The sequence below is a fragment of the Miscanthus floridulus genome, chromosome 1, assembly GCF_019320115.1.
Source record: "Miscanthus floridulus cultivar M001 chromosome 1, ASM1932011v1, whole genome shotgun sequence".
Classification (NCBI taxonomy): domain Eukaryota; kingdom Viridiplantae; phylum Streptophyta; class Magnoliopsida; order Poales; family Poaceae; genus Miscanthus; species Miscanthus floridulus.
Window position 1 is genome coordinate 134,356,340 of NC_089580.1, and position 13,058 is coordinate 134,369,397.

General features: G+C 48.1%; 2 protein-coding genes across 3 annotated transcripts; one reads left to right on the plus strand and one right to left on the minus strand.

The window, feature by feature from the left end:
- The first annotated feature begins 1,520 nt into the window (after positions 1-1,520).
- LOC136541852 (probable amino-acid acetyltransferase NAGS2, chloroplastic) lies at positions 1,521-11,017 on the plus strand. 2 transcript variants are annotated; one of them, XM_066534017.1, is made up of 11 exons: positions 1,521-2,075; positions 4,578-4,665; positions 5,299-5,507; positions 6,040-6,191; positions 6,876-7,055; positions 7,167-7,296; positions 7,995-8,092; positions 8,705-8,816; positions 8,929-9,088; positions 10,291-10,363; positions 10,708-11,017. In XM_066534017.1, exons 1-11 carry the CDS (start codon positions 1,764-1,766, stop codon positions 10,862-10,864), a joined length of 1,671 nt encoding a protein of 556 aa, XP_066390114.1. In that variant the 5' UTR covers positions 1,521-1,763; the 3' UTR covers positions 10,865-11,017. The 2 variants fall into 2 exon arrangements, with proteins under 2 accessions (XP_066390114.1, XP_066390109.1); XM_066534012.1 differs by having other exon boundaries at positions 6,876-7,296.
- Positions 10,901-12,884, minus strand: LOC136541863 (UDP-glucosyltransferase UGT13248-like). The gene has a single exon (XM_066534029.1). The coding sequence runs from the start codon at positions 12,757-12,759 to the stop codon at positions 11,344-11,346; it is 1,416 nt and encodes a 471-aa protein (XP_066390126.1). The 5' UTR covers positions 12,760-12,884; the 3' UTR covers positions 10,901-11,343.
- Between the last annotated feature and the right edge of the window lie 174 nt (positions 12,885-13,058).

Sequence of the window (13,058 nt, forward strand, 5' to 3'; positions counted from 1 at the left end):
CTCTGTAGTCTGTAGCTTCTCGCCTTTCGACGTACGCAGAGGCCGCCAAGCGCCGGCCACCACACTAACGGCCGCATCGGCGTCGCCGTCGCCGTCTCGGCCTCTCGGCGCTCACCCTAAAATAAGAGGCTTTTACATGTATGGTATTAAAAAAAATTATAATTATACACAAGTTATTAAAAAAATTGATCGTACATGAATACCATCGTTCTGAACTTCTTTGTTCTCCAAGCCATTCCGTCTGTATTCTATTCGTTTTTCACCGTTACATATGGGCCCGGTCAGTATAAAGGTCCAAAAATGCCCTTCTCTCGTCCTATCCTCTTGCTTTTTTAGTCCACACCGCTCGCGCTCGCGTCCGAGGGCGGCGGAGCTCACACTTGCGCTCGCGCTCGCGTCCGCGCCCGGCGGAGCTCACGCTCGCCCTTGCAACCGGTAGAGCCCCGCTCGACGGAGCTCGCTCCCGTGCTCGCGTCCACGGCTGGCGGAGCTCGCGGCCGCCATCCCCTCCGTCAGCGGCGGCGGCGTCCACGCCTAGCCTCGCGCTCGCGCTCGCGGCCGCCTATCCCCTGCGGCAGCGGCAGCGTCGTCCACGCCCGGCCTCGCGCTCGCGGCCGCCATCCCCTCCGGCAGCGGCGTCCTCGTCCACGCCTGGCTTCCCCTCGCGCTTGCGGGCGGCAGAGCCTCGCTCGGCGGAGCTCGCGCTCGAGCTCGCGGCCATGGGTGTGCCCACCGTGCTGTGCCGCCGCGTGCTCCGCACCGGGGCGACGTGCAGGCGCGCCTCCCGCGCCGCCGCGGCTAAGAAGAAGGAGATGTTGGTGCTGCTGATGGTGGCCGCTCTGGCCACGGCCATCCTCAAGGTGCCCGCCACCGTCGGCGTCGTCGCTGTGTTCGGGGGGCAGCCGCGTGGGGGGCAGCTCCACTCCGACCACAGCGCCACCTCATCCAGGTTAACGCGCGCGAGCTCGCGGCCGTGGTGACCGCCTCGGCGCCGCTGCTCCACGCGGCCGCCCAACCTAGCTTGGCCGCCGTGAGTGCGGGCGCGGGCGCGGGCGAGCTCCGCCCCTGCCGTCGCGGGCGTGCGCGGGCGAGCTCGGCCCCGGCGAGCCACCACGGGCGCGGGCGCGGACGAGCTCCGCGCCCGCACACACGAGAAGAGAGAGAGGATAGAGATAAGAGGGGTATTATGGACGTTTTGATGGACCTAACCTACTTGTCAGGACTCCCAAACGGTGAAAAACGAACAGAACACCGACGAAATGATTTGAAAAGCAAAGAAGTTTAGAACGATGGCACTCGTGCACGGTCAATTTTTTTAATGACTTATGAATAATTACAAACTTTTTTTTAACGACATACGTGTAAAAAGCCTCATAGATCTGAGCGAACGAGCGAGAGGGCAAAAATGCGAATCGGAAAAGTCCAACGGACGACGACCAGGACGGGGGCGGACGCCGGACGCCGGACGCGCCACCATGGCGTGCGTCTATAAAAGCCCCTCCTCCGGCCCTGCCCCAGTCTCCACTTCCCCCCAACCCCAGGCGGCCAACCCCAGCCACGGACCCGGACTGGCTGCGCGCCAATTCGCCCGCCGTTCTCGCTCCTGCAGCCTGCTCCTCTCGCTCCCTTCTCGCCGCGTACCGTACGAACGCACGCGGCACGCCCAACCCCGTTCGCGCCACCTAACCCCACCGTCCCCCCGATCCCGAGGCTACTAGCACTAGGCGTCCTCCTCCGCAGAAACGGCGGCCGGGCTCCCGCCGATGGCGGCGTCCCTCGCCGCCGCCGCGCGCCTCGCCGCCGGCGGCGAGGTGCCGGGGTCGGTGCGGCCCTGCTCTGGGAGGCTTGCGGCGAGCTTCCCCTGCGCCGGGCGGCGCCGGCGCCTCGCCACGGTCGTTCGGTGCGCAGGTGGGGGTTTGCCCGCGGGGGCGGCGGCGGAGGCGGAGGAAGGGGGCCGCTTCGTCGGCTGGTTCCGGGAGGCGTGGCCGTACATCCGGGGCCATCGGGGCAGCACCTTCGTCGTCGTCATCTCAGGGGAGGTAGTCGCCGGCCCGCACCTCGACGGCATTCTGCAGGTATCACTCTCGCGCACAGTGTTTCTGGCCTCCGGCGTTGCTTTGGTTATTTAAGGCAGTGAGAGTGTGAGACGAGATGGTTTCTGTGATGCTGATGGCTCTGTTCCACGCAAACTCAAGCGGTTTTTGCTGATTTGGATTTGATGCCTATTTGGAGGGGGCTGTTTATGAAAAACGATCGACTTTTGGATGATGTTGGAAAAAAAATGTCTTTATTGAAGTATCAGAACTGAAACTACTTCCTTTCATCATCTTCACTGAATTTGGGGAATCTATCCTTTTTCATAAGCTTCATGGTGTTACAGTGCTGGTCTTGAGCGGTGTTTCAACCCTTTTCAAGCCTGATTTTAGTTCACCTATTGATTGAGTTGGTTATCAATTGAGCTTCAGCGAGACGAGGTCACGATGATTCGTGAAAGTTTCCCATTCCGGTCAGGTGGATTTATGATTTTTCGGGCCTTCTTTGACTCACCTACCCAGCCAGTTGCACGTGTATTCCAACTTTCCAAGATAGTCTCGTTATCTGTTTCTGTCCTTCTCTCCCAGTCTTCCTCCGAAAATATTATTTCACAAAATCTTGGATAGCCTGACCTGCTCCTTTTGCTTCGCTGGCCGAGGAAAGGACAATTTTCTTTCAGAAAAATAAGTAGGATTGGAGTTTTTTCTGAAGCATTTATGCTTCTTCCCAATGGGCTTCATTTCATTCTCTATCCAGTGAGAGAGATGTTCTGAGTAATATATATGATTAGGCAGGTGAGTAACTTTATTAGCTAAAACTTATTTACAATTAACTTAATCTAGTAATAGTATTGTAACTGAGCATCATGGAAGGAGATGTATGATAGGATAATATCTGGTGGAGTTGCTCTAGTGACCATTGGCTGCCAGCTACAGAGTCAGGACAAAAACACTGCTAATTACTATGATACACCTAGTTATTCTGTACCATCAGCTGTGATGTTCGATTTCTACTCACTGCCACCTTAAATTTTTTGGAAAATTGGTTGTGTAGCATCTAAAGATCGTGATCTCCGTAAAATACAACCGAAAGTTTGGCGCTCCGTAAAATACCACTGAAAGATTGAACCGTGAACTGAGAGTAGCATTCTGTTAAAAGGAAGTCACGGGAGTGACGGAAGCCTCAGTCGCGCCCGTACGTGATGTTGTCGCGGATGCTCGCCGCGAACAGGAACGGCTCCTGCGGCACCCCGCCACCACATGCAGCGCCCGCAGGTTGTGCTTGCGCACGTCCTTGCCAGATAGGACTATAGGAGCACGCGCCAGGAGGTGGGCTCGTAGAACCGCTGAACCAGCGCTAGCAGGTTCCAGCGGCCAGAAGCATGCGTCCTTGCCGAGTTGAAGAAGCACACGTCCAGCAGCAGGTTCCGCCGGCCAGAAGCAGCGCATCGCCTTCGCCACCGCCGGACCATGGCCCTGTCGGCGGCTTGGACGAGACCGATGAGGCACCAAGGATGACGCAACTGCCGAGGGTGCCAGTGCCAGCTCGATGTGGAGGCGCCGCAGCTGAGCGGAGCACCTCTGAGCGCGAGTGGTGGACTGGTGGGAGACGTCCGCGACGGGCGCGGGCAGTGGCTTGGAGCACCAGGAGACGCCCGCCGCGGCGGGGGACAGGATCTGGCCGAGTGCGTGGTGATGCCGCCGACCAGGACGCGTGCGATGTGCACGAACGCGCCGCGGCCGCAGCTAGCGCCTGGTGCGGCGGGGAGCCCGGTACAGCGGAGGAGGAGGAGGAGGGATGACACAGTCGACGCGGACGAAGACGGAGTCGATGAGTAGCACGAGCGCGTGGAAGTGGCGCGAGACGAGGGCGCAGCTGCCGAGCGCCTTGATGTCGCCGATACGGTTGAGGACGTCCCGCTGCAGGGGCCCTCCTCCTCCTCCATCCCACGCAGGTTACAGGCGCACAGATCGGGATCAGGGAGAGGCGTCGGCGTGGGGCAGGACCGGGCGGGGCGAGAGCCGGGACGGCAAGGATGTGCGCAAGCACCGGCGCTGTGGCACGTGGTGCCGCAGGAGCCGTTCCTGTTTGCGGCGAGCGTCCACGAGAACAACACGTAAGGGCGTGACGGAGGCTACTTTTAGTTCCGTCACTTCTGTCGCTTTATTTTAACGGAATGCTATTTTCAGTTCACGGTTCAATCTTTTGGTGGTATTTTACAAGGACGCAAACTTTCGATGGTATTTTACGGAGATTGTGATCTTTCGATGCTACACAACCAATTTTCCCTAAATTTTTTTGTTATCTGACTATTCTCTGATTTCTTACCGTGTCCCCATGCTACTTGTTTTCTTTCATTCGAGCAATTTGTCCTATTAAGCCTATTATTATATACTACGGCTGTATGAAATGCAAATTTGCTAAAGTTTTGTCATCTGTGGCAGAGTATTGTACTACTTGTTATTATATAATAAGCAGGTTGCTGTGGTGCATGGCATGCCTACTTTGTTGTCCTGCTTCATAATATTTACTTTTGTGTACAGGATATATCCCTTCTTCATGGTCTTGGGATCAAATTTGTTCTTGTTCCTGGAACACATGTCCAGATTGATAAGCTTTTGGCTGAGAGAGGTTAGCTACAGCTTTGCATCCTTACTCTTGTATCCTGATATGCTTTAACCACTTTAATATTTTGTGTTCTCAGCCTCTGTTCCCATTTCTGCGTTGCTCAATAGCACTTTTTCTTTGTCCCAGAAAAACATTCTATCCCTATCCTCGTTTTCTTTCTTTTTTATTCAACACCATATGATATGGACACCTGAGCATCATGGAAGATAAATAACTTCATTGTCTTGGGCCCAACTTTCAAATTGCTTAATGGAATACTTTTTTAGATGATGGAAAGCGAGTTCCTGCCTTTTGCATCCTCCAGTGCATGTGGTCCAATTTATTAGCATAGTCTCATTATTAAAGAAAGGGAAATATGAAAGGCAATTGTAACAATTCTATCACATCATCTCTAAACTTGTTGGTGTAGCACCAAAATTAGCATATTCTTAGGTGTTCATATATTTATTGGTGATGCACCAAAATTACAAGTAGTGACTTAAGTTGTTAAAACTGTCGCGGTTCATGCTTTGCTGTTTGCACTCTTAACTAATTTTCTTCTATTTCCCAAGTGTCAAATGTTTACTTTGTTTTCTTTATTTCACTACGGCGATGTGTTTGTGGTGGCCCATAAGCTTAGTTTTGTGAATTTCACAGGGAAGAAGGCTAAGTATGCTGGTCGCTACCGTATTACCGATTCAGATTCATTAGATGCTGCAATGGAGGCAGCTGGCCGAATACGGCTAACTATAGAAGCAAAGCTGTCTCCTGGACCACCAATGTTAAATCTCCGTCGGCATGGTGTTAATGGCCGTTGGCACGAAATCTCTGATAATGTTGCAAGTGGAAATTTCCTTGGTGCTAAGGTTAGTACAATCATGCTGGTTCTTTACTACATATTCTCGTTCATTTATATGTAGATGCAAATTGCATCAGCGTATCGCATTGTGTGAATAGCTAATGGAAAGAAAGTGTAAACACAAATATTTGGGTATCACTATATCAAGAGTAGTGTTTCTTAACAATATTGCTACTAGCTGCATTGATGAGGCATCGGGTGTGGACAAGAAGAGGTATAAGGTGGGGAGACCTTCCAAAAAATAAGATAAGAAAAGAAAAAGGTGGGGAGGAATGCTTGGGGTGCCGTGTGGATCAGTTTTGGGTCTAACTCTGCCACATCCTGAAAAAAAAACGAGGTGTAGTGTACCTACTTAATAATGTGTTTTTTTGGCAACCGCGCCATGGCACCACCCTTCATGTTGGTGCTATACTGTTCCCTTCATGGCACCACCCTTTCAGTGAAATAGATGAAGGAAAACTTATGTTTGCGTGCATCTCCAATGACTTGGACCTTATCCTAAGATGCTGAATTGATTTACCTCTCTCTTCTTTTGGCAGAGGCGAGGGGTTGTTGGTGGCATTGATTATGGATTCACTGGTGAAGTTAAAAAAATAGATGTTTCACAGATAAGAGAAAGGCTTGATAGAGATAGTATAGTTGTTGTGAGCAACATGGGGTACTCCAGCGCAGGAGAGGTCTTAAATTGCAAGTATGCCACTTACTCCATTCATTTCTGTAGCTTTGTTATTAACTTTAGATCACCGACTCTTTGTCATGTTCTCAAATAATATGTGGTCACATCCAAGTGAAACTACAATTTACCATAAAAAGTTTCATGTGTCTTTACTCGGTATGATACCCTTTAGCTTCACAGTGACAAGTCATTTTCTCATTACTTTGGCTCTTTCATTTTCCATTTTTATAGGCATTACGATCGTTGGATTTCAAAGACATGGGCTTCATTTTTTTAGCTTCTTATTACCAGCGGGAGTCCCACTGCCATTAGCACCTTTTTTAGTACTCCTTGAGCTAATCTCTCATTGTTTTCGTGCATTAAGCTCAGGAATACGTTTATTTGCTAATATGATGGCCGGTCATAGTTCAGTAAAGATTTTAAGTGGGTTTGCTTGGACTATGCTATTTCTGAATAATATTTTCTATTTCATAGGAGATCTTGGTCCCTTATTTATATTTCTAGCATTAACTGGTCTGGAATTAGGTGTAGCTATATCACAAGCTCATGTTTCTACGATCTCAATTTGTATTTACTTGAATGATGCTACAAATCTTCGTGGTAAAGCTCTGTGAAAAAAAAGATGCAGTGTTCGCAATAACACCACAGCACTAGTTCATATTTATAGGGTCTAACAAACTTATTTTGGCTTATTTTCAGTACCTATGAAGTTGCTACAGCATGTGCTTTATCCATAGAGGCAGACAAGCTTATTTGCATTGTTGATGGCCAAATATTTGATGAGCATGGTCGAGTCAATCGTTTTATGTCTATTGAAGAAGCAGATATGTTGATCAGAACACGTGCTAAGCAGAGTGAAATTGCTGCAAATTATGTGAAGGTTGTTGATGAGGAGGACATCAATCATGTCCGCTACCTCCCAATGAAACATGATACAGAACATGGTTTGAATGGAAGGGACCATATTAATGGGTATACTGCATCTTTTCGGAATGGTGTGGGTTTCAACAATGGAAATGGTCTGCCTGGTGAGCAAGGGTTTGCTATTGGTGGGGAGGAGCGCTTGAGCAGGTCAAATGGCTACCTTTCAGAGTTAGCAGCAGCAGCATACGTATGCCATGTAAGTATTGAGCTTCTACATGTGTTTGAACAATTTTGCATGATTTATTAATTCCTAAATTTTTATCATGGTACAAAGTCTATTATGTTCTCAATTTGGTTTTCCTGCAACTTGTTACTCCTGCTTGCTTTGTAGGTTTCCAGCAATGTTCAATAATATCACTGTATGCAGGATGCCCATATTTTCAAAAGTGCTATTAAATCTGTGCATGTTTCTACTTTGGGTGACATCTAACTGCACTCATTTGCGTGTACTGTCGTGTATAATTATTTTTTGTAGAAAATCACTATCTTGCACAAGGCACCTTTCTCCTGTTGAATAATTGTTCTTTTGTCCAATTATCTAAGTTCATTGGTACACATACAAAAACAGTCATTCTGAAGCATTACAAATGATACTCTCAATTGTTAGATCTGTTAAAGCCTAAAGGGAAAGGTAAGGCAAATCAAAATTTATTCAGACTGCCATGTCATTGTTGTAGAACAATTCTAGCAAAATTTAAGTATGTCTACCATTTCCCTTGTCTAAAGTCTAAACTGTTCTTGGATATGCATCAGTGAATGGAATCTGATGGCTATAATCCGTGGGTTATTATTTTTTTTATGATATGATGCAGCAATATGTGACATACATTATATATGTTGTTTTGCTTGTTTTCTTTTGTCCTAATTATAGTTTCCTTATTCTTCTCATGTCAGGGTGGTGTCCAAAGAGTGCATATCGTAGATGGTACTGTTGGTGGATCATTGTTGCTAGAACTATTCACTAGAGATGGTGTTGGAACGATGATAGCTAGGTATAATAGAACTGTTTTTTTCCATGTTAGCTGCCAATGAACATAGCAGCTTGGGTTTGTAAGCCCCTATTGGCCTTAATATCTGTGATGTACATAGATGTATATTGAGCAAGTGTTTTTTACATGTTTCTCTTAGCTTACAAGAAGTCTGCTCCCTGAACCCTGTTAAAAATAATTCAATGCATGGAATCCGTGTTCGTCTTTTACTTAATTTTCCTATCTTCTTGAAATGGAATGCTTCAATTCCTTGTCAAAATATATGTTAGATGACAGGACGATTCTCTTAACGGATTCACTGGTGGATATTTGACTATATACCACTGTATAAAATAAGATAAAAATAATGACCCCTTTCTGGTTTTGCTATTATAATGGTTGTAAATGGCATATTGGCTAGAAAGACATTTTTTATCAAGTTTATTGTTTTACATGTCTGTGGGAGTTCCCAGTTATCTATCATCATAATATGTAAGGGCAAGAAAAATGGAATATGACATTCAATTAAAGAATGCTTTAGCATGTGATCTAGTGTAGGACTTCTTGAATGCTCATATCCTTGTATGTTTAACAAGGAGAATGTGGGCATTGATGTTTTTCCTCGTATTTTTGTAGGGATTTGTATGAAGGAACAAGAATGGCCAGAGAGGAAGATCTTTCTGGTATTAGAAAGATCATTCGTCCTCTAGAAGAATCTGGTGTCCTGGTGCGCCGAACAGATAAAGAGGTCATTATTTTCTCATCTTCTGAACAAAACATTGATGGATTCAGGAGTTCTGTGTGTTTGTTTCTGTCTAGTCATTTATGCAACTGAACAGAGAATTCTTTTGTTTCATTAGCTTCTTGAAGCATTGCCATCATTTATTGTCGTGGAAAGAGATGGCTCAATCATAGCGTGTGCTGCCCTCTTCCCTTTTCTTGAGGATAAATCTGGGGAAGTTGCTGCTATTGCTGTATCTGAAGAATGTCGAGGTCAAGGTCAAGGAGACAAATTACTTGGTATGATTGCATTTTTAGCATATTCTAATTGCTTTGTATGAATTAACATAACTTACTCGGTCCAGGGTAGATAAGTGTTTGTACTAGGGTTTTAGAAATTGGTTTACTTCAACGAGAACCAATGTAGATTGCCTGTGTCAATAGGTGATTAGGATGACTTTTCTCTTTTTTGTCTTGGAATTTGTGTAACATTTTTATTTCATATTGCAAGAATTTATTTCTAAGTAAAAAAAAAGAAAAAAAATTCAAGAAGCCAAAGGATCAACTGCAAAAAAACCTGAAACAAGGGATCTTTCCCTATTTCCTAATTGTTTCCCTAAAAAAAAGTACTGAAAGCAGGTCGGTAATTTCAGAACCAACAAGGATCTAGAATGTACCCAAAAAAAATGAAAGCCAGGGGGTCTGATTGTATCTTTGGAACTTTGGTATAGTATTTATTTATTTTTATCCTTTCACTGCAAACTTGGAGAAAGTTTCTCAAGTGCTTTTTCAGGCCTGTTCGCTGCGGCTTTAAGCTGCAGCTGCTTGTAGTTATTTTGGCTGCGATATGTACTGTTACATGAACTAAAAGCCTGCAGCCGCTCATGTTCATTTTGCATTTCTGTCCTGCTGGTTGGTATATATTCTGTACAGTATAAACTCATTATTTTTAATTCCTTTCCAAAGATGCATTAAAAGGAAACTAAAGCATCCATCCTGGTTTCATGAGCTATCGAGATTTTAACCAAGAGTGGAGGCCCATGTAGCGCACAGTAGCGACGCGTGGCTGCAAGCTGCTGGTCAGGAGTTTGACTCCCGGTTCACACACACAAAAAAAAAAGATCCCTCATTTAGCCTGGAAGTCTTGGCTCCCTGTGGTGCCTCTTGCGCCGGCCGAGTGCTTTGCTGGCTATGGTGCTGGCCCAGTTTCGATGAACAGCCAGGGTTCAGGACTTTGTTGAGGTTTCTACCTACATGCAGTGCCCGAGGAGGTTTTTCACTGGCTGGTCAATTTTTATCTTTATTTTGTTTTTATTTTGGAGATTTTAACCAAGAACATGGATTTGAAATTTAACTAATTTGGCCACCTTTTCTGTTTGCGTGGTTGCATTTGCACTAGTTCTAATTTGCAATGTTAAAATCTATGACTGTTTAGTTTGTGGAGCAGTGAACTACAATTTATTAAATATTCAAATACTTATCATGGTGATATTGTTTTTCAGATTACGTTGAGAAGAAGGCTTTATCCCTTGGACTTGAGAAAATATTCTTGCTTACCACACGGACAGCGGATTGGTATGCATTAGTGTTCTAGTAGTGATGATTGATGAGAATGTTTTATATGCTTGGGCAATTTCTTTTTAAGAATTTCTGTTACCAGATAGTAAGAATTATTGTTTAGGCAGCTGATCTTGATCTGGCATGCTTTATTTCAATACTGAAACCTAGTCAATCTCAGTACATTACTAGGAAGTGGGAACCACTATTAGCCAAATTCGTTGCTTGCCAGGACATTAGGCATCCAGTGTTCAGAAAAACATCCATCCACAACTACCTGGCCACATGCCAATTGAAATCGTTGCTGATCTGATCACAAAAGGAGAAAAGGATGTTGCTTATTTTGTTTGAATATCGTGCAGGTTTGTTCGTCGTGGCTTCAAGGAGTGCTCGATCGAGTCCCTGCCTTTGGTGAGGAGAAAACGTATAGACCTTTCGCGCGGGTCAAAGTACTACATGAAGCGGCTCCAGGCAGCAGAGATTGGGCTTATGGCTGTCAACGGTTTTGCCATGAGATAATGAGTGCTGCAAACAAGCATGTCTGAGTCTAGTTGATGGACATGAGGTTTCTTTGATGACCTCTGCAGTTGCTTGTACATTCTAGAAATATGTATTTATTGTGCAGGTAAATAATCAGTCAATAATCGAAGATGTGGCTGTGATGTTTCTTGAGTTGGGCCTTGTTTAGATGCCATCCAAATTCCAAGTTTTTTCACTCTCTCTCCATCACATCAATTTTTAGCCGCTTGCATGGAGTATTAAATGTAGGTAAAAAAATAACTAATTACACAGTTTAGTTGAAAATCACGAGATGAATCTTTTGAGCCTAGTTGGTCCACGATTGGACAATATTTGTCAAATAAGACGAAAGTGGTACTATTCATCGGGTTGAAATTTTTTCGCAATCTAAACGAGGCCTTGATTTCCTCCTGCGCATAGCAGTGCTGAAAAGAGTTGTTGATCTGCACACTGCTGACGAAGTCTGCACAACTGCGCTTTTAAACTGACAAATACTTTGCTGCAAATTCAGCAATGTTCTTGTCAGAGCTCCCTCCTTCCTGCATCGCCTCCTTGGCCTTCTTCATCCATTTCCCCGCATTCTGCCTGAACTCTGTTTTCCTCTCCCCTTCCATCACTTCTCGGATGCACCTCTCCACCTCCTCCCTCTTCAGCAAGCCCTTCTCGTCAAGCTGCATCCGCAGACCGATCCCCCACGCGCTCTCCACATACTTCGCCGTGGTTGGCTGGTCCGCCGACCGTGGCAAGCCCACCATGGGCACGCCGGCGACGATCGCCTCCGTTGCCGAGTTCCATCCGCAGTGCGTGATGAAACAGCCTGTGGCCTTATGCGACAAGACCTCTAGCTGAGGGCACCAGGGCACGACGAGGCCCTTCTCCCTGCACCTGTCGCCGAGATCCTGGGATAGCTTCTGCGCCTCGTCGGACCTCACGACCCAGATGAACGGCCTGCCGGAATCGCACAGCCCGTTGCCGAGCTCGTGGAGCTCGTCGGCGTCCAGGCTGTAGACGGTCCCGTAGGAAGCAAGGACGACAGAGCAAGCGGGCTGCCTGTCCAGCCACTCCATCGTCGGCGCGCTGCTGCTGAAGAAGCTGACGCCGGAGGTCTTGTTGGACGGCAGCCGGCCGTCGTCGAGGTAGAAAGACGGCAGGGCTGGGCCGACCGTCTTCGCGCGCCACGTCGTCTCCATGTACTCCGCTTCCAGTGGCTCAAGGTCTCGGCACGAGTTGATGAACACGTCGTCGGCGTCCGCGAGGAACTCGAACTGGCTGACGGACACCTTGAGGTACTGGGGGTAGAGCTCCGGCGCCACCACGAAGGGCGGCAGGTCCTCCGCTGCAAGGTCCACTTCGACCACCTCCCGCCGCCGGAGCGCGCGCCCGTCCGCCATCGGCAGCGGCGCGCGCCCCGCCCACGCCTCCCCGTAGATGAGGTCCACGGCGCAGGACTGCGACAGGAACGCCGCGGTCGGGACGCCCGCGGCGCTCGCCACCCGCTGTGCCCACGGCATGTGCGGGTCGTACACCATCACGGCCGGGGCCCTCCCCGCCCGGGCCTCGGCGTCGATGGCCCGCGCCAGCGTCTCCGACCCCACGGCCTCCAGCCGGCGGCAGTACTCCACGGGGTCCGAGCACGACGCCATGCCGCCCTCATCGAACCCGTCGGAGATGGCCGCTACGGGGAAGGGCGCGCCGGCGGCAGGAGAGGTGGACAGCACGTACCGGGTGGTTACCAGCGTGGGAGCCAGGCCGTGGTAGGCGAGGCGGCGGCCGAACTGGATCATCGGGTTCATATGGCCCTGCGCCGGCAGGGGCACCAGCAGGACGTGGACGCCGCTGGGCTCTCGGCAGTAACAGGAGCCTGTCGTCGTCGTTGCTGCGCTCGAGCTCTCCATTATTGTGGTTGCGGTGCTTGGGGTGGATAAGCTATACTACTGCTATATGGCTGTGAGTGTGATCCCTTGTACTACTTGGGCTGCATATTTTTATAACAGCTGCTGGCTGCTGCTCCCGCCATGAGGATTATGGCCTTGTTTAGATATCTTCAAATTCCAAGTTTTTTCACTCTCTCTCCATCACATCAATTTTTAGCCGTTTGCATGGAGTATTAAATGTAGATAAAAAAATAACTAATTGCACAGTTTAGTTGTAAATCACGAGATGAATCTTTTGAGCTTAGTTGGTCCACGATTGT

Excerpts from the sequence above, each read along its gene's own strand:
- LOC136541852 (XM_066534012.1), top strand. The coding sequence starts at position 1,764 with ATGGCGGCGTCCCTCGCCGCCGCCGCGCGCCTCGCCGCCGGCGGCGAG. Across the intron at positions 8,817-8,928 it reads TGCGCCGAACAGATAAAGAG|CTTCTTGAAGCATTGCCATC; the intron begins GTCATTATTTTC and ends TTGTTTCATTAG. Across the intron at positions 10,364-10,707 it reads ACCACACGGACAGCGGATTG|GTTTGTTCGTCGTGGCTTCA; the intron begins GTATGCATTAGT and ends AATATCGTGCAG.
- LOC136541863 (XM_066534029.1), bottom strand. The coding sequence starts at position 12,759 with ATGGAGAGCTCGAGCGCAGCAACGACGACGACAGGCTCCTGTTACTGC.